Below are 26,244 nucleotides of genomic sequence, written 5' to 3' on the forward strand. Positions count from 1 at the left end.
TGTGAGGTTTGGGGGGGCGGGGATACTGAATGGGATAGCAGGAAATATTTGGAGAAACATGATCCCAGTTTCAAGTATTTCCTTTGGAGAAAAGATTACAACATGACATAAAATGTTGAGAATACTGTCATAACTTTTTCATAACTTCAATTCCTGTTATGTAGCACATATCCCAGCCTTTTGGGGGGAAAGTGGGAAAGGGCAGTTGCCCAGTGATTAAGAAGGTCCCATGTTCAGGTATTTCCAGGTAAACCTATGTAAGTTCCCCTGCGTGAAACCTTGGAGAGCTGCTGCCAGTCAGTGTAGGCAGTACTGAGCTAGATGGACCAGTGGTCTGACTCAGTACAGTATAAGGCAGCTTCCTCTAAACATTCCTCTTTACCTAGGCCTTTAGCACATTAAATAATCTATGGCCTGTTAAAACTGTGAGTGGGGGCACTGTTAGAATCATAGAATTGTAGAGTTGGAAGGGACCCTGAGGATCATCTAGTCCAACCCCCTGCAATGCAGGAATATACAGCTGTCCCACATAGGGATCAAACCTGAAACATTGGCGTTATCAGCACCACGCTCTAACCAACTGAGCTATCCAGTATTGGTGTTATTATGATGATTTTATTATTATGTTGTCTGTTATTATGCTTTTGATTAAGTTTTTTTTATTAATATTGATGCTCTGTAAAATGTGTTCTTAATGTTGTGCACGGCCCTGGGATCTTTTGATAAAGGGCAGTATATAAATCGAATACATCATAATAGTATTCCAGCCTGCAGAGACTTCTGTATTGGTTTGTGTTTTTCTGGAGAGCATGATGCTTCTCCGCAGCCTCCTAAAAAATACTCCTGGGGCTTTTCTAAAGATAGAACTCAGTTCTGGGTTCAGCTCAGCATCAGGTCTCCGTGCTGGCCATAGATTTACTTCTTGAAAATCCCTGCTGTGGCGACTCTCGTCAGAGGGGTTGGTTTGCATTTCATCTGTTGCAGCAAATGCAACAGAAAATCTTGTGGCATCCTCAGTACTAACAGATTTATTGTGGCAAAGACGTCTGCCACAATAAATCTGCTCATTATTACTCATTCAGAAGGTTCCGAGGGTCACCACAGACATCCTAAACTTTTCATTTGTTTTTAACAGATGGAGCAAATGACTGTCATTTTAACAGATATTTGAAAGAAGCACAAGAGGGTCTCTCAGGAGGACTTCAGTTATATGGATTTAGGGCATAATAAAAAAAAAATGTAAGTCATCACACAAATGTTTTCACTATTTAAATACAAATATTGGTAATCAAATCATTACAATTATTCTAACTACCGCCCCCTGTTTGATTTTGCATTTTTGTCCTGATGTTTGCTTTCCTAGGTTTCAACCATGCTAGCCAAGGATTTTATGTTGAAAGGCCAAGTTGTATTTTTGGATCACAGGATGATGAACAAACAGCACAAAAATGGCAGTAGTTAGCCACCAGCCTTTCAGGAAATGAGTACTGCCTTGGCAGTCTTGTGGAAGAAATCCCTATTGATGATTTGACCATTTCATCTTGGCTTCAGGATTCCTCTTGTCCAAAGGGTCAAGGGCCTCATTTGAGAAGGGTGGATCGTCAGTGTGTAATGCTGGAACCTGTTTCAGGGTGCCATGACTCACCTTTGGAATATGCAAAGTAATAACACATAAGGCAGTGCGTCTGAGCATACACAGAATGCACTCCTTTCCAAAACAGAGTCATCACAGGCAAACCATCTGGGAAGTCCTCTGGCTCTGCCTTCTAAGGAGACTGGAGCCCTGGAACCACCTTTTTGGTATTCTGACAGACCAGATCTCCTAATGGCTGGGATCTCCTGAACATGGCAGATCCCTTGCTGTCATCTTTTTGCCTGCTGCTGTGTAGAAGATGGCAGCATTCCATCAGGCGCTCGAGTCTCTGTCTGTCTCCTGGGCTCTCACAACCACAACATGCTGGAAGCCATTGTGATGATCCTCAGGAACCTGAGTAGAAGGAGCAATCGGGTGAGAAAAGGACACCCACATCCCAACATCCCTCACCTCATGGGTGCTGGGACGTGAATAGATGCTAGGAGAGGATATATTTATTGCAGTGTTTTTCAACCACTGTTCCGCGGCACACTAGTGTGCCGCGAGATGTTGCCTGGTGTGCCGTGGGGAAAATTGAAAAATTCAAGAGAATTACTTTATATATAGTCAATATAGGCACAGAGTTAATTTTTTTTAACATTTTCTAATGGTAGTGTGCCTCGTGATTTTTTTCATGAAACAAGTGTGCCTTTGCCCAAAAAAGGTTGAAAAACACTGATTTATTGGATATTATCTTTCCTTCCTCACGTTTGTGAGTTCAGCAGAGTGCCACCCCTTTGCAGCTGAAAATGGAAGCTTAGATAGGCTAGTTTTGGCCTTTTAGTTTAAGTAATCCAGGATGCTTTAAGGCAGACTAGATTTTCCTGGTATTCCCCCCTTTTCTCCCCCTTAAAATAACAATATCACAAAGGTAAAAATAACATTTACAGAATACTTGTTGAAGAGTAGCAGAAACAGCAGATTTGTTTAGGCAGGCTTAAAATGGCAATTCAGTTACAAAGACATACTTAAGTCTTGCTTGAAATGGTGTTAGAGCTTGTTCTCACATTGCTGGCAGGATGAAAAGAGATGGAAAGAGAGGGTGTGTGCCCAGGCAGGTAGGTTAATATACAGCTACGTCCTCCCCTTTCAGGGCACAGTGGGAGTGTCTCTCACAGAGTTCTCTCTAGCAAGTTTGCAGGGAAACACTGCGAGCTTCAGCTCCTGTCATGTGCCTATCTAGCAAAACATGAATTGTTCGTTTGACTGCCCTTTAAATATCCCACACAGGGAGATGGGGAGCAGAGCAACTCAAGGGTCACCTGGGAGCAGTCATTTCATCAATGGGATGGGGCACAGGGCAAAATAATATACTGATGACACAGTATTAACAAACAAATAATAAACAGCAAAAGTCTTCAAATACCTCCCAGTAGATATTATCTTCAAAGCAGAGAGAGTCGTTCGGAGATCCAAGTATCCGCAACTTCATGATGACCCCTGGGAAACGCAAGAGGCAGGAATGGGGGGGGGTTCACAGCAGAAAGGAGAACTCTAAGCTGCCTTCATATGCAGGACATGAAGCCACATTCATACCACCATACATCTAACAGCTTCTCCCACAGAATTCTGGGAACTAAGGGTGCTGAGAGTTGTTAAGAGACACCCCCCCCCATTCCCCTCCCAGAGCTACAATTTCCATACTTCATTGGAAAGTGGTATTGATAATATTCTTAAAACAATTTCTTAAACCATTCTGGAATTGGTGGATCTGTGATGGGAATGGGGGTCTTTCAGCACCCTTAAGAAACTACAGCTCCCAGATTCTTTGGGGAACCATTTGAAGTGGTATCAGAGTGCTTTAAATGTATGGTGTGGATGTGGCCAAAATCTTTCTGAGTTCTTCCAACATTAAACAAAATAGCCCTTCTATTTTTATAATCCAGCCCAAGTTCATCCTCAAATTGCTGGTTTGAGGAGGCTGTGGCTGGGAATGAGTATCTCCTTTTATCCATATTTTAGCTTGTACTGACCTCCAGTGGCAAGAAAAAAGGTTGTGCTTCGAAAAAGAAATGAATGGAGAAAATGGATTGGTTTAATACGGTTTCAGTGACCACAATTTGGTCTTCTCTATTTTCTCTTGCAATACTGTCATCAGCAACCAACATTGCTAAACTCTGTTTTAAATGGTTTTATGTAGCAATCAAAGTGGTGTCTTCAAAAATTTGAAATCTACCCTTCCATGATTTTAATAGTGATAACCATTTAGGGGGTGTGAATCTGAATGATATCTGTGGGCAGTGGTGGAGCTTCATGCTCCAGCACCAGGGGGCGGAGAGCAGGCAGGGGCAGGGCTGGCGTGCGTCCCAGGGGCATGGCGTGCATCCTGGGGGCATGGCACCCAGTGCAGGTGGGGGGCAGCTATGATGGCATCCCACTGGGATCGTGCTGCGGAGGGGGGAGCACTGCTCTCCCCCCGCACTCCTCTTCCTCCACCAGTGTCCGTGGGCCCCTTCCAAACCTGTGACGGCGAAGCTGGACTCTACAGGGGGAAACCTGGTGAACCAGTCCCACTGGTTTGGCTTGCCTTTCAAGTGTTTTATTTCTTTTACTGCATTTTTATCTCGCCTTTTTTCCTCCAATGAGCTCAAGGCGGTGTGCATGGTTCTCCCCCTCATTTATCTCCCACAACAATCTTGTGAAGTAGGTTAGGCTGAGAGGGAGTGACTGGGCCAAAGTCAGCCAGCGAGCTTCATAGCCGAGCAGGGATTCAAACCCTGGTCTCCCAGGTCCTAGTCTGACACTCTAACCACCCCACTATGCTGGCTGGCTCACACGGAGAGCACCTAAGAGTTTGCCATAGAGATAAATGGGTGGACCTTTTCCCACCTCAGCTGGCTGGATGGCACATCTTCCTATGGGGAACCTTAGGCCAAAGAGGGCTGAGTTCCGGTTGATGGCAGAGGCACAGAGACATGTGGTGGACCCCAAGCTATGACTTGGAGATCTCCTTGGAAACCTAACAGAGGAAGCAAGAACTATTGGGGAATTTATGCTGTGAGCTCCTTCATCTTGTGCTCAAGTTGTATATATGTGTAAATAAAACCAAACATCCTAAAGACACCACAGTCTCCACATTGTTATGTATGTAATTGTTGAATGTTTAATAAAGATTTATATTTAAAAAGACACCATGGTCTCCATCAACCTTCATTCCAAGGACACCCAACTCTGGGTAAGCACAGAAACCTGTGAAGTCTCTCACCACTCAGAGAGGGGATGTACAACACAGATTTTTTTGCTCTGCTCCTCTATGGAGGCAGGTAAGTTGTACAAGCCAAACTAAGGGCACTGTGATGTGCAAATGCACACAAAGTGTTGAAACAAATTCTCCCTTGAGAGGATGTTGGACTGGCTGGGCCTTTAGCATGATCTTAAATGCTTAGGGAGTAGCAAACAGTCACCTACCAGAAGTAATTCTTGGCACTCAAGGGTACCCCTCTGCCTTCAGAAGTGAAGGGGGCGACACTAGCAATTGTGGTACCATCTATGGTGGGCTGAGCCTGGTGAAATTTGGGGGAGCCATTCTGTCACCAGGACAGATAGTGATGAGACCTTTTACTGCCACCAAAGATATATTTATTATTTTTTTGTTATTGCTTCTAGGGCTGTATGGAAAATGGCCCCTTGACCTTTCCTAATCAGCTCTATAGTGCCAGGTTCAAATTATCATTCTAGGGCATTGTGGTGGTGATGGTTATGGCAACTGCAACATAAAAAGCTAATGCAATCCTAGGCTGGATCAACAGAAGTCTAGTGTCCAGACCAACGGGAGTCAAAGCACTGCTGTATTCTGCCTTGGTCAGACCATGCCTGGATTACTGTGTCCATTCTAGGCATCACAATTTAAGAAGGATGTTGACAAGCTGGAAGGTGTGCAGAGGAGAGCGACCAAGATGATTAAGGGTCTGGAAACCAAGCCTTATGAGGAATGGTTGAGGGAGCTGGGGGTGTTTCTGAAATTGTGGGAAAAGTGCAACAGAAATATTTTGAATAATCAGAAAGCTCCTCCTCCTTATTCCTTGCAAAGGGTTGGGAATGGCGTTAACTCCACCTTCAAATCTTTGGCCATGGAAAAACTCACCCGCAAGGCTCCCACCAATCATAGCCAACCCCAGAGTGACAAACAAACCACTCAGCTGGAAGATGCTTTGGTACGCGGTGGTCCGTTTCCCAGAGGCAACAAGAGGAAAGATGTCTGCCAAGCTGGAAAGGCAACAGAAAAGATCCAGTGAGTGGGTCTCAACAAGCTTGGCCTGTCCTGGGAAACAGGCTGGAGTCTGGCGAGATGGATTAATATTAACGTTGTTATCCATATTTACATTCCACTCTCCCTCCAACAACAACCCTGTGAGGTAGTCCGGGCTGAGAGAGAATAATAGGCTGAAAGCCACTCAATGTGTGGGGATTTGAACCCTTAGCCCCAAGACACCAATTACATTTATTTGCTTCATAAAATTTATATACCGCTTGATAGTAAGAAAAATGCCTCAGAGAGATTGACAAGAAGAATAAAACATGAAAAATTATCAATAACAACAGTTACAAACATCTATTTACTTTTGTTTTGTTTGTAATTATGTGCTGTTTCATGTTGTAAGCTGCTTTGAGCATGGTTCTATGGAAAAGCAGCATACAAAGAAAATTATGTATGTGTGCATGTAAAACATTCAAAAAACGATTAAAATAAAAAATGAGCTAAAAACACATGTTGACATTCTACGCAAATGGGTAAGCTTGCCTAAACCTCTTTGTTCTGGCCTTTGACATCTGAGATTTGTATGTTTCAGGTCACACCTTATTCTTGTGAATGTAGTATTTTAACTGTCTTCAATTCTCTATTTTAAAATCGTTGTAACCCTCCCTGGGGCCCATTGGTGAAGGGCAGGTAATAAATGTAATCATCATCATTTTTTTAAAAAAAATGTTTTACCAGGCACCAAAAGGAGTACAATGTGGGTGCCTGCCTAGTGTCAATATACAGGGAGCTCCAAAGTGCAGGTGCTGCTCTCTAAAAGATGGATTTCATACAAATGTGGAATGTGCATTATGTGACACCTACAATAGGGCCAGTTCCATAGATCAAAGTTTATGGAAGAACCATTAAGCCACACTGGCTCTCACTAGGACTCACCCATCTCCATAAATATCTGCTGTTGCCAGCCCTGCCACCAGCACACCAAGCAGGCCGCCAAGGATTCCTGGCATCCCGTGCAGGTTGTGGACTCCACAGGTGTCATGGATTTTCAGCCTGGAGGCCAGAATGGGCTGGGGAGGAAGAGACATTCAGCACAAAAAGAAAGAATTTTGGCACAGAATGGATGGGATTCCATGCCGCAAGATAGACTGCCATCTCTCGAGGAGGCTCTATTCCTGTATTTCCTGCATCAAGCATCTAGGTGGCCTCCTGGGGAAGCTCTGGCTCTAGGATTGTGTGTGGTGGTACTCGCCCATCTAGGCGGGCACTTTCTGTTCACAAAGACGCACATAATGTTTCCCCAAAATCTTGGGAACCTGAACCTTGTTGTTGTTGTTGTTGTTGTTATTAAAAATGGCACCAAATCTCTAGTCCCCATCGCAGACCATTTCAATTACAGTGTTAGAAACCACAAGGGGCTTGTAGGAGAAGCCCAGTATTTATGATGGCAGGAGGTGCCTTCGTTGTTCAGTAAAACTTGAGCTAGTGGGGTTTATGGTGAGGTTGCCTGGTGATGCAGGCATTTGGGGGACTGGTTTTTAAGGTTTCAAAGCAGAGGCTGGATGCTTTAGCTGACATACCTGCATAGCAGGGGGTTGGACTAGATGACCCTGAGGGTCCCTTCTAACTCTGTAATTCTATGATTCTATGGTGTCCTGAGAAGTATCCAAACTAATTTGGGAGGCGATGGATTTCTCACCCCGTTTGTGCTTATTGCCCCTTTTTCGAAGGCCTACATGCTGGCATAGAGAATAATGATTTAGTGACGTTTCTTTTAGTGGCTGCTCAGAAATCTAGAGCTCAAACCTGGAAGGCGTAACAAGGGCTATCCCTGGACTAGGGGTGTAAAAATGCCCCACCACTGAGCTATGGCCCTTCTTTGGAAGTCCAAGGAAAACTGGTAATGTCACTTCCTTGTGGCACAGAATTCTTTGCATTTCCCCAAAAGTTGTTGTTGTTGTTTGGAGGGAAACATACCGTAAGGAATTTGAAGCCAAGAACTGACACAGAGCCAGCCAAGACCCCTGCAATCATGGCTCCAAATGGGGTCAGCATCATCTCCCCTGAGGTCCCAACAATCACTCCGCCAGCCAAGGCTGCATTTTGAACATGAACCTGGTAAGAGAAAATCAATAGTTAATCAAATAGCTTTGGTGTGGGGCAGAGTAGGAGACTGGTGTGCAGCAGGGAGGGGGAAACTCAGCCCCCTAACCTGCATTGAGGGAAGCTCTCTAGGCTAGGAGGTAAGCAAATCTGTCAATTTCAGCTTCTTTCAACTTCTTGTTGTTTCATTCTAAAATTTGTGATTTATTTTTTTTAAAAAAACAACTCTTCCCCCCCATGTATTTCAGTGCAAATTTCACCTAATATGCACATTTTGGCATGAAATTTTGCCTGACATGCACATTTTTGCAGAGGAATTTTCCAATTAAGCACCCTTAATCCTTCTGAGGAAGAAGCCATGGCTGTTTCAAATGGCACGATACTGCTTTACATCAATGGCCTAAAGTATGGGATGAAAGCATCCAAAATGTTAAGTAAAGGATTAATGTTCACAAGGGCTATAGAACTCTGTGACGTCTGAATGTTTTGACTGCATAAGCTGTTTTTTGACCTTGAATATGGCTAAAAGGAAGTGGTCGGAGGAATTCCAGACAAAGACTTTGGAACTTTTGCATCAGTTAATAGTAAAAGTTAACCAGATGAATCGGGTGGTGGAACCAATGAGTTTGGCTTTGCAGGAAAATGGATTAGAGACTGATTGTGGAAGTTTAGAGGACATACCGGTAATACAGGTGCATACAGAAGAAGAGGAAAGATATTGTCACGGAGACAAGCCTGGATAGGGAGAGGAGAGGGGGAGGAGGATCAGTGAGGGAAAGTAGCAAAACAGACAGGCAGGGGGAGGGGGCGAGGTATCGAGAACCGGGCCCATTAATCTCAACAGATACGTCCGACGATGATGACAGCAATCTCTTAGAGGTATCGCCAGAAGAAAGGGGGAGTGCTGACGTCAGTAATAAACAGGGGGAGGGGAGCAAAAGCGGGAAGAAGAGATTCACGCGTCACTTCCGGAACACCAGGGGGTTATTGTGCTGGAAAAGGCGCGTAACGGAAGATAGCAGTTAGGATGTTTGCTTTAATGGAATGCAGACGTGAATTATAGCTTTGTAATTAGTAAGGACAATAAAATGCTTTCAAAAGCGAGAAACGAGCCGGCTGTTGTCTCACCGCAACACCAAAGGCAAGGTTGCCGTGACAACACATCCTAACTCTACTGCGTTGCTGTGGGACTGTTGGAAAGGAGACATGGAAGGGGTCGAAGAGAAGCTGAAAGCTGCGAGGGCCAGCTGGGAGATTCAAGCCAAGGAAGCAATTTTGAAAGTTCGGCAGGAAGGAGAAGCCAGAGCTGATGATTTGGAAGAGATAAATAAGCGTTCTGAGCTTCGAGTTGCCAAACTGGAGGAAGATTTACGAGATCTTCAAATTAGGCTTGATGAGGCTCGCAAGACCGGTGGAGGAGGAGCCACAGCAGTGGTGACTCAGAGGCAACAGCTGGCATCAGTGAGTAAGTTTGATGGGGACCCCAGGGAGTATTTGGGGTTCAGGACTGAGGTTGATTATGCCCTGAGGGTGAGAGGGAAAGACTTTGAGACTGATGCTGAGAAGGTAGCCTTTATTATTTCACACATGACGGGGTCAGCGAGAGAATGGGTACGCCCACTTTTGGCAAGTAACAACCCAGCGCTTGGGAATCTCCAGGATTTCTTGGATGCCATGGCGGCTCATTACACAAGTGACATTGATCAAGAGATAACAAAGCAGGAACTCATGAGTCTCAGACAAGGGAAAGGGACAGTGAGAGATTATGTGGCTAAATTTACCCTTCTCTGCCATAAACTGGGATGGGAGATTTTAGCCCCACAAACTGAAGCGCTCCTTCAGCAGGGGCTGAACCCGGAAATTTTGGATGAAATAAGCAGGGGACCGAAACCCAAGGATACGGATGCTTATATCAAACTGGCTCTGCAAGTGGGGGTTCGGCAGGAACTAAGGGAATGGGAAGGGCGAAATGTACCGGGCAGTAAGACATTCCATGCTTACAGGAGGCCTTCCCAGGGTGTTCAGCCGGTCCAGGGAAACAGGCAGCATCGGCCCCCCGAAGAGCCAATGGAAATCGGTAGTTTGGACACAAGAGAAAGCCTCAAAGAGAAACCTCGCAGGGAACTGCTAAGCAAGGGGGAGAAGGAGACGCGCAAATGCTTTGTGTGTGACAGGACGGGACACCTAGCCCGTAATTGTTCGCAGAAGCGAGTGTGGCAAGGGATGGCAGCGGCTGCGGGGCAGGAGGCGAGTGGGGAAGCACAGGAGCAGGGAGACGCCAAACGCCTGGTTGGAAAAAAGAGAGGGGAAGACCAACCAGGCGGCACGCAAGTAAACCCCCCACAACGGCAGAGTGCAGTGACTCCAAGGGAGCCCAGGCCGGGCATTGTGCTGATGGTACGGCTGGAATTGCCAAACGGGTACCCCCTAGAGGTAGAAGCTCTACTAGATTCGGGCAGCTCAGCCTCTTTCATGGCCGAAAGCTTCGCCAAGGCCCACCAGATCCATTTACTGCCTTTGGATTTTCCCCTGGTGGTGACCACAATTGATGGGAGAGAGCTGCTGGGGGGCCAAGTGAGACATCAGACACCGCCCATGAGGATGAGCGTCTCGAGGCATCAGGAAGTGATTGCTTTCAATGTCACACACCTGTCCGGAGCGCCAATCATATTGGGCATGAGTTGGTTAGATCTTCACGATCCGGTCGTTGCCTGGCACCAGAGGTCGCTCACCTTCGGATCTTCGCATTGCACAGAGAATTGCCTGATGGAGGTGGAAACGTCGGAGACGGAGGGGAGGATCGCCACGGTACGGTTGGAAGACTCCAGGGGAATTCCACCACAGTATGAAGATTTCAAGGAAGTGTTCAGTGAAAAGGAAGCCAACAGACTGCCCCCCCATAGGCCGTATGATTGTCAAATTGAGTTGCTGCCGGGGGCAAAGTTGCCTGCAGGGAAGTTGTATTCCATGTCGGAGCAGGAGTTGCAGGAGCTGAAGGAATTCCTCACACTGAACTTGGAAAGGGGATTCATTCGAGAATCCAAGGCGGTGGGAGGAAGTCCGATTTTTTCCGTGGACAAGAAAAATACGGCACAAAAACGCCTTATTTGCGACTACAGGATCTTAAACTCGCGAACGAAACCGACCGCCTTTCCGATGCCCAGGATCGACGACTTGTTGGCGGCAGTGCGAAAGGGGAAGATTTTCACGAAGTTGGACTTACGAGGAGCTTACAACCTCATAAGGATCAGAGAAGGAGATGAGTGGAAAACAGCTATGTTTACCCCGTTTGGCACCTACGAATACACAGTGATGCCTTTTGGCCTCCAGGCGGGCTCACACACCTTTCAAGCCTTTATGCACCATGTGCTGGGTCCCTTGTTGTACCGGAGCTGTGTATGTTTCTTGGACGATATCTTGATTTATTCGGAAAATGAGAAGCAGCATGAGCAGCATGTGAGACAGGTGTTGCAGAAGTTGAAACAGCATCAACTGTATGCGAAGCTGGAGAAATGCCAATTTCATGTGCGGCAAGTGGACTTTCTGGGGTACAGGGTGTCGGACAAAGGTCTGGCAATGGACGGGGAGAAGGTAAAGGCAGTGTTGGATTGGAAAACACCCAAGACCAGAAAAGATGTACAACGCTTCATTGGGTTCAGCAATTTCTACCGCAAGTTCATCAGGAATTTTGCGCAGCTCACTAGCCCAATAACCGACACGTTGAGTACTAAGAAGAAGTTTCAGTGGACTCCAGAGGCGCAGGAGGCGTTTGAGCAGTTACGCAAGGTATTCGCCTCGGAGGAACAGCTGCTGCACCTCGACGCGGAGCGGCCCATACGCATGGAAACTGATGCGTCGGACAGGGCGGTAGGAGCGGTACTGCTGCAACAGGATGCAGCAGGCGACTGGAGACCTTGTGCGTTTTTCTCAAGAAAACTCAGCAAATCGGAACGCAACTACACCATCTGGGATAAGGAGCTGTTGGCCATTGTAGCGGCGCTCAAAAAATGGAGGCATTTCCTTATCGGAGCCCGCCATCAGATCCAGATCTACACGGATCACAAGAATCTGGAGTACTGGAGAACAGCCAGAGTGCTCAACCAGAGACAGCTCAGATGGGCGGAATTTTTTGCCGACTTTGATTTCAGGATCCATTATGTCCCGGGGGACAAGAATGTGAGGGCGGACGCCTTGTCTCGCAAGCCGCAGTACCTAGAGGACGAGGGAGTGCCGGAGGAGAGACATGTGATGCCACCCAGCCGATGGCAGTGCGCTGGAGCCAGGGATCAAGAGTCTCTCATACGACGTCTAACTAGGGAAGATGCGTTTGCGCAACAGAAATTCAAAGACCTGCAACAAGGTACAGGGGTGGAAGACGGCTTCGTAGCCAAGGATGAACTGTTGTTCTACAAGGGAGCATTATATGTTCCGGGGGATCACTTGAGGGCTAAGGTTCTCAAGCAACTGCACGATAGCCCTTCGGCAGGGCACCCGGGACAGCAAAAGACCTTGCAGTTGGTCACCAGGGATTTCTGGTGGCCAGGGGTGCAGGAGGACGTTAAAGGCTATGTGCAAGCTTGTGATTTGTGTCAACGGGTCAAAAGTGACAATAGACCCCCTGCCGGACTGTTGCATCCCATGCCCACCCCGGGGAGGCCATGGGAGATGGTGTCCATTGACTTCCTGACAGATCTGCCGGCGTCGAAGGGCAAGACGGCAGTGCTAATCGTAGTGGACATGCTCACCAAGATGTGCCATTTTGTAGCTTGTCCCAGGGCAGTGTCGGCAGAGGAGACAGCCAGGTTGTTTGTAGACAACGTTTTCAAGCTGCATGGAGTACCATCGAGGGTCGTGAGCGACAGAGGCCGTCAATTTACGTCGCGGTTCTGGCGCAAGCTCATGGAGCTCTTGGGTGTGGAACTCAACTTGTCGACGGCCAGGCACCCACAAACGAATGGACAGGCAGAGAGGGCCAATGCTATACTGCAGCAGTACCTACGTTGCTACGTTAGCCGACGACAGACGGACTGGCCAAAGTTCCTAGCTTTAGCGGAATTTGCCTATAATAACTCAGTTAATGTTTCCACAGGGATGACACCCTTTCTTGCGAACTATGGAGGACATCCGAAGTCGTTCCCGAGGGGAGAGGACCGGGGCCCGAGTGTGCCAGCGGCAGAAAATTTTGCGGAGGAGATGCTCCAACTGCACGAGCAACTCAAGAGCACGCTGGACAGGGCCAAAGAAGCCTATAAGAGGGCTTCGGATCAGCATCGGAGGGAGGGGGAGGCCATCAGGGTGGGGGACAGGGTGTGGTTGTCCTCCAGGGGGCTGCCCACCAGAAGCAGGTGCAGGAAGTTAGAGCACAGACGTTTGGGACCCTTCGAGGTAGTGGGCCAGGTCAATCCCGTAGCCTTCAAGCTGAGGTTGCCTGAGGACATGAGAATTCACCCCGTGTTTCACAGAGCGCTGTTAACACCATACAGGGAAGGGCACCCTTATCAAGGGGAAGGGGGGGTGACAACAGGGCCTTCAGTGGAGGAAGTGGGGGCAGGCAATGAGGCCACTGAGATCCTCGATTCCCGGTGGAGGGAGGGGCAGGTGGAATACTTGGTAGCCTGGGAAGGGGAGGACCCCGAGAACAACACATGGATGCGCCATGATAATATTCAGGAGGAATACCTCAAGGCTGAATTCCATGCGTTATACCCACAAAAGCCAGCCCCACCGGGGTATGAATGTTGGCAGGGACATCAGGAGGAGGGCATGGGGGACCAAGGGTCCAGAGGAGGGGAGGAGGCAGAGGAACCCCATCCAGACTGGTCAGAGGAGGAGGTGGACGAGGTAGTGTCATTCGCACCCTTTACGACGGAACAGTGGAAGACGGTGTTTGAGTCGGATGAAAATGAGGACACAGACTTCCTGGGGTTTGTCACTCCACCGCGCACGGAACAGTGGCAGCATGGGAACGGGGAAGTGGAGAATGTTCACACGATCATACACCATCCGCTTGAGTCCAGCGACTCCGGGGAGGAAGGGGGCTTGGAGGAGGGAGTGGATGTCACGGAGACAAGCCTGGATAGGGAGAGGAGAGGGGGAGGAGGATCAGTGAGGGAAAGTAGCAAAACAGACAGGCAGGGGGAGGGGGCGAGGTATCGAGAACCGGGCCCATTAATCTCAACAGATACGTCCGACGATGATGACAGCAATCTCTTAGAGGTATCGCCAGAAGAAAGGGGGAGTGCTGACGTCAGTAATAAACAGGGGGAGGGGAGCAAAAGCGGGAAGAAGAGATTCACGCGTCACTTCCGGAACACCAGGGGGTTATTGTGCTGGAAAAGGCGCGTAACGGAAGATAGCAGTTAGGATGTTTGCTTTAATGGAATGCAGACGTGAATTATAGCTTTGTAATTAGTAAGGACAATAAAATGCTTTCAAAAGCGAGAAACGAGCCAGCTGTTGTCTCACCGCAACACCAAAGGCAAGGTTGCCGTGACAGATATGATGAAAAACCAAGCAGAGTTAGCTTGCAAAAAGGAATGGACAATGGGAAAAAAGAAAACAATGGGGAAATTACAGTACAGAAGAAGAAAGGAACAAAGGAGCAACCATTGAGGGTTACACATTGTTACGACAATGGTTTAATGATACAAGAGACAAGACAGAAGCAGAAGCCAGCGTCCCCTGACTTTTGGGTTCAGAGATTCGAGAGGGTTGGTGTGGGTTAAAAAAATTGGACATGTTATGGATATTTTCTCTTTCATGGTTTTGACAGATGGTTACAGATATTGTAGTAATGGATAATATTAATAACTATTAGCCAAATTTTTTGGGACCGGAGGGAGGAAGGGGGTGGAAAAAGCAAAAATTAGTTAACAACATTTTTGTGGACATGGGAAATTTAATTTAGGCTATAAAAGAGTTCAGAAATACTAAAAGTTGAGGTTAAAATTATATTAAAATATGTTAGAGGAATAAATATCTCTAAAGATGATAAGGAAGAATGTTATAATGGTATAATGTTGAAAGTAGAATTGAGGATGAATTTGGAAAACTGGGAATTAGGTTTGGACTTGGAATTCAACAGGAGGGGATCGAGGAAGTCAATTGATGATGAATTTAAGGAAATTAAGTATTTCTGACCCAGGAGAAGGGTCATGCTTAAACAATGATGTATGCAAGCTAAATCGGTTAAATTTGAAAAGATTTTGTAACTGCTCCAGTGAGAGGGGGGCTTGATTTTGTTGCTCTACTTCGTGAGAGAAGGGGGAGTATGAAAAAATTTAACCATGTAACGTATTGTGTTCTAAAGTGTAAAAACCCTATAAATTTTTAATAAAAAAATAGAACTCTGTGACGTCATACGTCGGAGGCAGTTATTTCAGTTGGTACAGTTATGGCAGTTATGGGCAGCCTTAACAGTTAGAGCAGCAGGTATGTTCTGTTATGCTGCTGTCTGCCTCAGAGCTAGGCTGTAACAGTATTTATCTCAGATGCAAATCTATGTAAGATGTATTCGCAACATAAGTAACTCCTACTTGCATTGTATATTTTAATCTGCAAGTGGAAGTGCATTGAGTAAAGGTTATTTGCTATTTAAACTTTAAAAAGAGTGTGTCTTGTGTAGTTTTTAATAGGAGAGAAAGGGGAACTAATCAAAGGCTCAAATGACCCGGGCCTTCTTCCACATCGCTCTGTAAATGGGAAATAGAATTTAATTCCCACATAAGCGCTTTCAGACGATCTATTCCTTGATTTGTTGACAGGGAGATTAGATGATGTTGGTTACTTCATGAGCACTGATTTGCTTGCTGGGAGGTTAGATGATGTCACATGAAAGCAAGACATTTCCCCTTCACTTTCCTTGTTGCCAAAAAAAATCCAGTCTTTCGAGGGAAGAGGGGTTGCTGCACAAGACCTGCCAAGATGTGATTGACTCCCATTGGAAAAGAACGGCAGTCTGGAAGCCGCAAAATCTAATGTATGACAGGGGTGAACAGAGATGCTCTTTTCACCCCAAAGCCTACAAAAGCGGCCACCAAACTGGCCTCACCATGTCCAGCTTGCCCCCTTCATTCACCAGGGCCGAGAGGGCGAAGGTGGCGAGGGTGCTTGCCGCCAGGGAGAAGTAGGTGTTCATGACCGTCCGTAGCTGGTCGTCTCCATGGGCTGCCACCGCTGAGTTGAAGCTGGGCCAGAAAAGCCAGAGGAAGAGAGTTCCTGCATGGAGGGAAGGAAGGCAAGCAGCTTTAAAAGAGGATTGGACAAAGTCACAGAGGGCAATAAGGCTATCATGGGCAACTAGCCATGAGGAGCATGCTCTGCCTGAACTTTCCAGAAGCATCCAGATGGTAAGAAACAACCAAGAGATAGGGGTGTAAAAATATGTAGAGAAATAACTTTCTTCCTTTCTTCATAGAATTGTAGAGTTTGAAGGTATCTTGGGGGTCATCTATTCCAACCCCGTTCAATGCAGAAATCCTGCCCCCAGCCATCCCTGGGTGAACTTGAACCCCAAATCTTCTGGTTAACAGCCAGACGCACTGACGCCACTAGCAAACACTAGAACTCATGGGCATCCAATGAAGCTGGAAGAGTCAGGACAGATAAAAGAAAGTGTTTCTTCCTGCAACACAGAGTTAAACAATGGAACTCCCTCCCACAGGAGGCAGTGATGGCCACCAGCTTGGAACTTTGGATGGCTTTAAAAGAGGACTCGACAAATTCATGGAGGAAGATAAGGCAACCAGTGGCTACTAGCTGTGATGGCTATGCACTGGTCAGAGGCAGTAGTGCTTCTGAATGCCAGCTGCTGGTTGTCACAGGAGGAAAGAGTTGCTTTTGTGCTCAGGTCATTCTTGTGGGTTTTCCATAAGCATCTGGTTGGCCACTGTGAGAATAGGATGCTGGACTAGATCATGGGCCATTGGCCTGATCTAGCAGGCTCTGCTTATGTTCTTCTGTTAGGTTCTTAAGGTGTTATTTCCTGACTGGCCACTGTGAGGGAGAAGGTTCTAGACTAGAAGGTGGGCCTTCTCTCCTAACTTCATTTTACTGGGACAGAAAACTGTCCTTTCCCTCTTGCTCGAGAAACCAGACCCAATACTCCCCTCTTTCTATAAGACTGAGCCATTAATGGCAGCAACAGCTCTCCACCTATGTGGTGGCTCTTACCAATCATAGCAAAGAGATCTGAGTGATAGGTGGAGCCTTCTCGTTCTCTGCTCTTCTTCAGCTGAGGCCGGTAAAGAATCCTGGACACCGTCAAACCAAAGTAGGCCCCAAAGGTATGGATGGTCATGGAGCCCCCAGCATCCTTTGCCTGAGCCAGAAGGTCAGAAAGGAGCACACAATTGCAAGAGTGGCACACACAGATGCTATTATTATTCTCAGCGGTTATACCCTACACTTCAGCCAAAAAGGCTCCCAGAGTGGCTTCTATACAGTCAATTAAAACAAGACTGTCCCTGCCCACACAGGCTTACCGTCTAAAAGGGATGTGCAAATTAACCGAAGCAGAAAGCTAAGGCAAAGTATGGGTGCTTCAGTCCAGAATTAATTTCAGAAATATCCTTTGAGGGTTCTCCAGATAACATCTTTATTTAGCATTCATCCAAATTTGCTTCCGCAAAGGTCACAGCGTGATAGGGACAGAAGCACCTGTCAATTTTGGTTCTCTGTTTCTCATTTATTACTATCTTAAATTATTATTTTTATTATGACTTGCATTTGTATCCCACCTTTCCCCAAAAAAACTCAAGGTCAGCCAGTGAGATTCATGATAGCCGAGTAGGAATTTGAACCCTGGTCTCACCCAGGTCCTCGTGTGACAGTCTAGCCACTATAGGCTACCTCACTGGCTCTCAGATCTTCACATTTCTGCAGCAATTTGTGATAAAAAAATAAATAAATCCTCATGAAAATCCTTCAGCGCTTTAGTGTGAATTTCTCCTAATAAGCATTTTTTGGTATGTGGCTTTGACTAATGTATACACTATTGCAAGGGTTTTCTCCTAATATTTTATGTTTGTTGCATGTGCACATTGCTACCTCAAGCAACCTGACAGAAATACAAGACACAAATGCAATACATGATTAAATAGCTTCATTTTAATGCAAAGCCAAAGACTCACCCCAAAGCAACTGAGTAAGATATATTCATTAATGCCAAAGAGGGTGACTTCCAATACAGTCATCAGTAGCAGCTGGACAGGACTGGTCTTGCCAAGAACGGCTCCGAAAGAGATCAGGACTGCCCCGGCACAGAAGTCGGCATTGATCATGCTGGCAGGAAACATTGGAAGCAACAGTCTGAATGTGACAGTCTAGGCTGCCTCCCTTTCCTGCCCCCCCCCCCGTCATAGAATTGTAGAGTTGGAAGAGATCCCAAGGGTCATCTAGTCCAACACCCTGCAATGCTGACAGTTAACTCCAATTAAGTCAGGGCCAATGAAGGGACACCCACAGAGCATTGACCTACACGACACAACCATCAAAGTCGTCCGATGGGGAGTTCTGAAAGGCCACAAAAAGCTTGCGACTGCTCATCTCTGATGAAAGGGGCACTGGGAGACAAGCCCTGTAATATAATAATGGGTTTGGGGGTCAGTCTGGATGATGCTCTGAGTTCCTGGAACCCCTAGATTCTATCACCAGTTTGAGATGGGGGTGGTGGCATGTAACATTATACTGTTGCACACACCCCAAACTCCAAGTGGTGAGAGATTCCAGGGGTGCCTTGAAATGAGGATCAGTGGAGGCCGTGGTGTCTATAGGATATATGGTTTTATTTACACATATATACAATCTGAGTGGGATGGAGGGGCTCACAGCATTAGCAGATCTTGCTTCCCCATTAGGTTTCCAGAGAAGCCCCAAGCCACAGCTTTGGGTCCAGCACAGAGCAAGGCAAGCCTCTCTGTATCCAGCTTCCAGAACCAGTCAAAATGCTCTTCCACACAGCCTCTCTTGGTTTATTGTTGCCCATCCCAGGATGATGTGGCATCCAGCCATGTGAGGTGGTATAAGGAATACTCATTTGTCTCTATGACAACAGAACAACTTCTTTGGATATGTTAAATAGCTGTACTTCACAGGCCAGAAAAGGCCATTACCTTGACAAAGGGACTGGTCTGGCTGATTCAGCAGCCTCTGCTACTAAATTCTAAACAGGTACAGAAGGAACCCAGAGTATCATCCAGACTGACCCCCCACCCTCACCTATAACCATACAATTGTCTCTATTGACCAGGGACAGCACCTACTTTCTGATACCTGTTTCCAGTAAATCATTGCCCCTACTTTTGACTTTCACAGGTATCTTGTTAAACATTTGTTAACATGAACTGTTTATGTTGTCCTTTCCTCCCACCCTCCTTCTTACAACCAACCCACTGCCTCCTGGGTCCCCAGACCTCCAAGATGGCACCAAGCTTTCCTGAATTGGTCTCTTGCTCTCTCCCTGGCTGAAATTGAGTCTCTAAGGCCCTTTCCCAACCAGGCAGCTTGGAGAAGAAGCCACTTTGCTCACCTTTCTATTCCAATGTGGATTTTGCCATTATGGACGGAATGGAAAAAGCCCTGGATGAGGATGGACCACTGGATGGCAAAGGCAGCTATCAGGAAGTTGAAGGCCACGCCCCCAAAGCTATACCGTTTCAGGAAGGTCATCAAGAAGCCAAAGCCAACAAAGATCATAGTGTGAACATCTTGGAAACCTGGATCAGGGTGAGAAATGGACTGGTTTAAAATGTGAGCACAAATGCCCGTTGTCCTGTTACATAAGAAGAGCCTGCTGGATCAGGCCCATGGCCCATCTCTTCCATTATCCTGTTCTCATAGTGACCAACCAGATGCCCCAATGGAAAACCTGCAAACAGGACCTGAGCACAAGAGCCCTCTCCCCACTCCTGTGGTCTCCAGCAACTGCTTTTCAGAAGCATTTCTGCCTTCAGCTGTGGAGGCCAGAGCAGAGCCACTGTGGCTATTCACCATTCATAGCTTTATTGTCCTCCATGAACTTGCACAGTCCTCTTTTAAAGCCATCTAGGTTACTGTGTCTTGTGGGAGGGAGTCCCACAGATTAACTATGTCCTGCATGAAGAAATGCTTTCTTTTATCTGTTCTGAATCTTCTGACACTCAATTATATTGGGTATCCATGAGTTCTAGCATTATGACAGAGGGAGGAAAGCTTTTCTTTGTCCGCTTTCTCCATGCCATGCAGAATTTTATAAACTTCCATCATGTCACCTCTCACTTCCCTTTTCTCTAAACCAAAAAGTAACAAATGCTGCAACCTTTCTTCATAAGGGGATTTGCTCCATCCCCTCAATCATTTCGGTTGCCCTTTTCTGAACCTTTTCCAAAATTGCAATATCCTTTTTGAGGTGAGGCAACCAGAACTGTGCACAGCATTCCCAGTGCAGTCACAGTACAGATGTATCTTGGTTCTCAAACGCCTTGGTACTCAAATGCTGTGTTGTACACAAAATCTGCCCTTATTCCCTTATGGGGTATACAAAAGCCCTTATAGAGTCCTTTGAAGGTTCTCCATAGGTAGGAGAAAATAACAGAGGCCAACCAGAGAATATTGAGAAGCAAAGCAGCTAGTAAGCCTGATCTTTATTAAAGCTGTTGCAACAGGGTGCTCCCCTCACACACAGGAGATTGGAGGAGGACCCAGAACAAAGGTGTGCCTGCCCTTATATAGATATTTAAATTGCCTGCCCTGGAGTCCAAGACCACCCCAAGAAACATCATACATACTTCACAGTAGGGGTGTAGCCCATGACCACCCCCCAGATACACCATACCCACTGACGGAGGAAAAGGGGGGCGGTGGGAGTACACTGCCCCCAGCAGCGTGATCCCGGTGGGGTTCCATTGCGGCTGTTCCCCACCCGCGCTGGGCGCCCCGCCACAGCAGGCGGCACACCCTGCCCCCAGGACGCGCGCCACACCCCTGCAGGCGGCATGCTCCGCCCCTGGGAAGCACACCAGCCCTGCCCCTGCCTGCTCTTCGCCTCCCCCCCCCCCCGGTGCCGGAGCATGAAGCTCCACCACTGATCATACCTACATCATAAAAAAGGCGGTCTACAACAGAAATCTGAGTGCGTTGTTTATCTCCTGTCTGCCAGGTTATCTGATAACGCCTTATCTGATTCCCTTTCCTGGTAGTCTGGCCATTCCTTTGAGATGGTAATCACTTAATTCCTGAGACAATGGGAAGGTTCCCTCACCCCCTCCCTCCTTGCAGAGAAACATTTGGTCAGTTTGGGAGTCAAAATGGTTTCAGGACTGTCTTCCTCTGCTGCTTCAGACATGTGGTTTATATATTTATGTATGTGTTTGCTTGGTACATTTATGAACATTTATTATATATATATATGACCTTAAATTTTTTTATTACAGTCGAAAACCCAGAAGTAAGTGTTCCAGATTTCGAATGTTTTTCGGAAGCTGAACATCCAATGCGGCTGTCGGCTATTGTTTCCAGGGCACTTGCACCAATCAGAAGCTGCGCCTTGGTTTCTGAACATTTTGGAAGTCAAACGGACTTCCAGAACGAATTAAGTTTGGCGCTTTTGTTTTTGCTATTTATTTTGCATTTTTGTTTTTGGGGCTTTTTTGGTTAATTTGTTTTTGTGACTGCGTGGAACCCAGTTCAGCTACTGATTGATTGATTGATTGTGTGACTGCGAAAATGGATAAAAGCCCCTCCATTATCATCAGTGCAGGTAAGAAAAAAATAATAATTTTAATTTTTATCATCTACAATACTATAATACTGTCTTATTTATTTTATAGCATAGTACCTTGATTATGTTATGGATCAATGCTTTTGTTAAATCGTAAAATTTTTGTCAAATTGCTGTTTTAGGGGTTGTTTTTAAAAGTCTGGAATGGATTAATCCATTTTGTATTACTTTCTATGGGAAAGTGTGCCTTGGTTTTGGAACGCTTTGGTTTTGGAAAAGACTTCCGGAACGGATTAAGTTTGAGAACCAATTTACCACTGTATTCCAAATGCGGTTACCCAGGAAGGCCTCCTACAAAAGACCTTTGGCTGTTCAACGAGATTCCAAGGCTGAAAGGTACACTCGCCATGTATGCACAGCCAGCTTCAAAGAGTTCCTCTGATAGCGAATGAGGATACGTGTGCTGATAAGATCCAATATACACACAGGAGCCATTGCAGTCTGCAAACAGAACAATTGTCGGCTTCCTTTTGCAGTAACCTTGCAACATTTTAAAGGCCGATAACAAAGTGGATACCTTCAGTTATGCAGCAGCTGATCTCTTACAAAGGGGATGCGTCTCCAGGAGCACCTTTTCAATTCAAGGTGGTCACTGTAACCAGTAAAAGCTGCAGAAAGTTAGAATTGCAGGGATTCACAAGCAACCAGGGATGGGATGGGATTTTCTAATCCACCACTTGCTCCTTAATTGTGGTAGGAAGTGAGTTTTTCTGCATAGTTCTGCTAAAAATATGAACAATTCTTGCATATTATACACATTATTAGACATAATCTTATACACCTAGACATGCCAGGCTCTTCCACTGAGCCACAGTTTGTCCCCATTATATTACTGTATACTATCCAGAAATCTGCTTGGATGAAAAGTGGTATAGAAATATTTTAAATACACGAGTAAATATATGTCCCTGTATGAACAAGCCTTAGGGGCTCAGGGTTAAATTCAGGAAATGGTGGGTGGGGGCAGGATTTCAGTAAACTGGATACAATTTGACTCTGTTATGCTTAAAGATAGATGACTCTGTCAATTTCAGTTTCTCATTTCTGCAGCTTTCAGCTTGTAATATTTCCACATCAGCCCACGATTTGTTTTAAAATAAAATAAAAACCCTTTGCAAAAATCTGTCAGGATTTTAATACTCACTTCTCAGCTTAAGTCTAGGGTTTCTGAAAGACTGTATCTTCCCATACAAAGCTGAGGCCCTTCTCTTGGTCCCACCACCCTCACAAGCATGCAGGAAAAGGCCTTCTTGGTGGCTGCTCCCAGATTTTGAAACTCCCTCCCTAGAGAAGCCAGACTGTCACCCTCCTTGTTGTCCTTCCACCAGCAGGTGAAGACTTTTCTGTTATTTTAGGCAGGGGCGTAGCAAGGTAAATTGGTACCCGGGAGCAAAAAAATCAAGGTAAATTGGTACCCGGGAGCAAAAATTTTTTTGTCAACCCTCCCGCCCCCGAGGCATGGGAAGGTCAGGTGGTACCCGGTGCGAAAATTTTCTTGTCACCCCCCCCATTGATGCCCCCCCCCCGCAAAAATGGTTTTACGTTATTTCATATTTTCTTACAAAGGAATAATAAGAAGTAATTAAAAAACACTTTTATTTATATCCCACCCTCCCCGGCCAAAGTCAGGCTCAGGGTGGCTAACATCAGATACATAACATTGGTACAAAATCAAACAATAATTAAATTACCTCCTAAACACATCTCAAAATGAAATTAAAGTCTAATTAGATGGCTTTCCACAGGGTTAGGGTTGGGAACAGTTAAGTGTTCTCTGAACTGAAATTTCAGCCTTCATGACATAGGAAAACAGCCAAGTGAACAGCTATTTTGGTGGAGGCGGGTCAAGATATTAACCGATATGCATGAAATTTCATATATAGCTATATAATCCCTAGTATAGTAAGATAAGACCTTCGGAGCAGGCATTTTCAAAAACAAAAAATTTCAAAAAAAAATATCAAAAAAATTCAATATTTTTTTTTCAAAAAAAATTGTTCCTTGATAATTCGTCACCCCCTCCATTATGGAACCCGGGGCGGCCCCCCCTTGCTAATGCCCCTGCTAATAGGAACTGACCACTTTTAAAGAAAGGGCTGGTGCTGTGCTGTTTTTATTTTGATTATTTGTATGTTTTAAACAGATTTTATATGTGTATACAGATTTAATTCTATCAGTGTTTAATTGTTTTGCAATGACTATTTTCCCCCTACAATTTGAATGGTTCTTGCTTTTACGGTCATACCTAGGATCTCAAACAACTTGCAAGATGAACGTTTTGGGTCCCGAACGCTGCAAACCCAGAAGTGATTGTTCCAGTTTGTGAACGTTCTTTGGAACCTGAACGTCCATCGCAGCTTCCACAATTTCCAATTGGCTGCAGGAGCTTCGACATCCAAGGTACCACTGTATCTGTAAGCTGCCTTGAGTCCCGCCAGGAAAAAGGCGGAGTATACATCTATACTAATAATAACCGCAATAATAATTACTTCCCAACTATTTGTCTTTTATATGTTTTTAGCTTTCTGTGTTTCCTCCCCTGCTTGTTTTAATTCTGGTGAGCAGCCTTGATTCCTGGGAGGAAAGCGGGATAGAGACAAAATAAAACGAAAACCAGTAAGTACTCACTTGGGTAGCGCATATAGAACTCGTTCTGCAGGTGGCTCTTGTTGCGGAGAGCCAGTTCCTCGTGCCAGAGCTTGGCGCTTGTTTCGGCATCATACTGGACAAAGAGGGCGAAGAGGAGAATAGTCAGGAACTGAAGGAAAACGCAGGTGATGGGGAGCTTGAGCCTTAAGTTGGTGGTGTGCCCTGACATTGTGGGGAAAGGGAGAAGCGACCGGGGAAAGCAGGAGAGGAGAGAAAGAGGAAAGTGAAAGCAGTCACAGGTGCCAAGCCAAGCCCCACCTTCCAGTCAATGAGTTCTCAGGGGAGCCCCACCCATCTCACTCCCAGGAAATGTTCGGTGGTTGCTCAGCCCTGGCAAAAAGCCACTTGCTTCAAGGGAGGTGGCAGGCAGTGTGGAGAAGACACCCTGGAAGGGAGGAGCAACTCCGAAAGGCCTCCAGGCAGCCGTTCCCCAGCTTGATGCAGCTGCAGCCAAACAGAGGCGAAGACATGCACCCACCCCACCTCAAACAAACCCCCAGAAACACTTACCTTGAGAGAGGAGGGGTCTTTTGCATGAAGAAATAATCAAGAGGGTTTTTTAAAACAAAGGCGTATCCCACATTTGTTCCCTAAAACGTATAATCAAACAAGGGATCTTAAAAAGAGGTTGTTTATTGCAAGAAAGAAAGCATACACAGACCACATTCACACCGTACATGTGAAGTTCAACAATGCCACTTTAGGCAGTCATGGCTCCCCCCCCCCCAAAAAAAAGAATTCTGGGAGCTGTAGTTTGCTAAGGGTGCTGAGAGCTGTTAGGAAACCCCAGTTCCCCTCCCGGAGCTACAATTCCCAGAGTGGATTAACAATCCCTTGTCATAGGAAACACTGGGAATTGTAGCTCCAGGAGGGGGACAGCACCTCCTAACAACTCTCAGCACTCTTAGCAAACTACAGCTCCCAGAATCCTTTGGGTGAAGCCATGAGTGTTTGAAGTGGAATCATACCACTTCAAATGTATTGTGTGAATGTGGCTTATGTGACTGTTTAAAAAGGTTTGTGTGGTTATGTTTTAGGGGGGAAGTGCAGGTTAGGCCCATGTTAAATCAGCCCCTGATTATTTCTCAAGTTTGTACAGGCTGATGAGTTATAACTGTTTCCAGTGCTTTTTTTCTAGGGGGGCACAGGGGAACGTATACCCCTAAGCATTTTGTGAATCTTTGTACTTTGGGTCATTTACTGTATTTATTTTTCCTGATTTGAACTATAAAATTGTGATTTTCTTGAGTCAAAATGAGAGTAAAGGTAAAGGTAAAGGGACCCCTGACCATTAGGTCCAGTCGCGGACTGTCGGAATACACTGCGTGGATCCGTTAAAAGATCCGCGGTTAATTGTTTATTTTAATGGTTATTGAGAACTACTTTTAGTATCCTTACGCGTAAAAGCGAAAGTGAAAGTAAGAATGAACAGTTGGTTTGCCAATAAGATTAATCCGCCTTTAATTTATAGTCCCGGTAATGTTTCAAAGTTCTCAATGAACGTTAAACCTGCTTCCCACCTTTTTGGAGGGTAGCAACAGTGGTTTTATTGGTTGGGGTGTTGATCGTGATGTCACATCTGTTCCCTAATAAAAGGCTGAGGCTCCCCGCTTAGGCACGTTCATTTACGTTTTTCTTCTTTTGGGTTCTTTTACTTTCAGTTCAGGTTAAGTTTAGTTTAAGGGTTTTGGGAGCGGGCTGGATGGGCTGGATGGGTTTTTCCTTTAGTTAAAGTTTAGTTTGCGGAAGATATTTCGGTGAGATTTTAGTTAGGCTTTTAGGTTTAGCCTAGGGCTAGATTTGCGGAAGATATTCGGTTTAGTATTATTTAGTTTATTTATCGCGGAAGATTGGGCGCGCAGGGACTGAGAGCTTAGGGAAACTTAGCTTAGGGCAAGAAACGAG

The 26,244-nt window shown here is 45.9% G+C and overlaps 1 protein-coding gene across 1 annotated transcript; it reads right to left on the reverse strand.

The window, feature by feature from the left end:
- Positions 1-1,244: 1,244 nt before the first annotated feature.
- RHBG (Rh family B glycoprotein) lies at positions 1,245-24,562 on the reverse strand. Its single transcript, XM_033135775.1, has 10 exons — positions 24,319-24,562; positions 19,462-19,648; positions 18,065-18,215; positions 17,106-17,253; positions 15,985-16,151; positions 7,809-7,946; positions 6,768-6,901; positions 5,718-5,839; positions 3,000-3,073; positions 1,245-1,987 (listed from the first exon to the last, which is right to left on the reverse strand). Exons 1-10 carry the CDS (start codon positions 24,506-24,508, stop codon positions 1,907-1,909), a joined length of 1,392 nt encoding a protein of 463 aa, XP_032991666.1. The 5' UTR covers positions 24,509-24,562; the 3' UTR covers positions 1,245-1,906.
- Positions 24,563-26,244: the final 1,682 nt, after the last annotated feature.

The sequence above is a fragment of the Lacerta agilis genome, chromosome 17 (genome assembly GCF_009819535.1).
Source record: "Lacerta agilis isolate rLacAgi1 chromosome 17, rLacAgi1.pri, whole genome shotgun sequence".
Lineage (NCBI taxonomy): Eukaryota > Metazoa > Chordata > Lepidosauria > Squamata > Lacertidae > Lacerta > Lacerta agilis.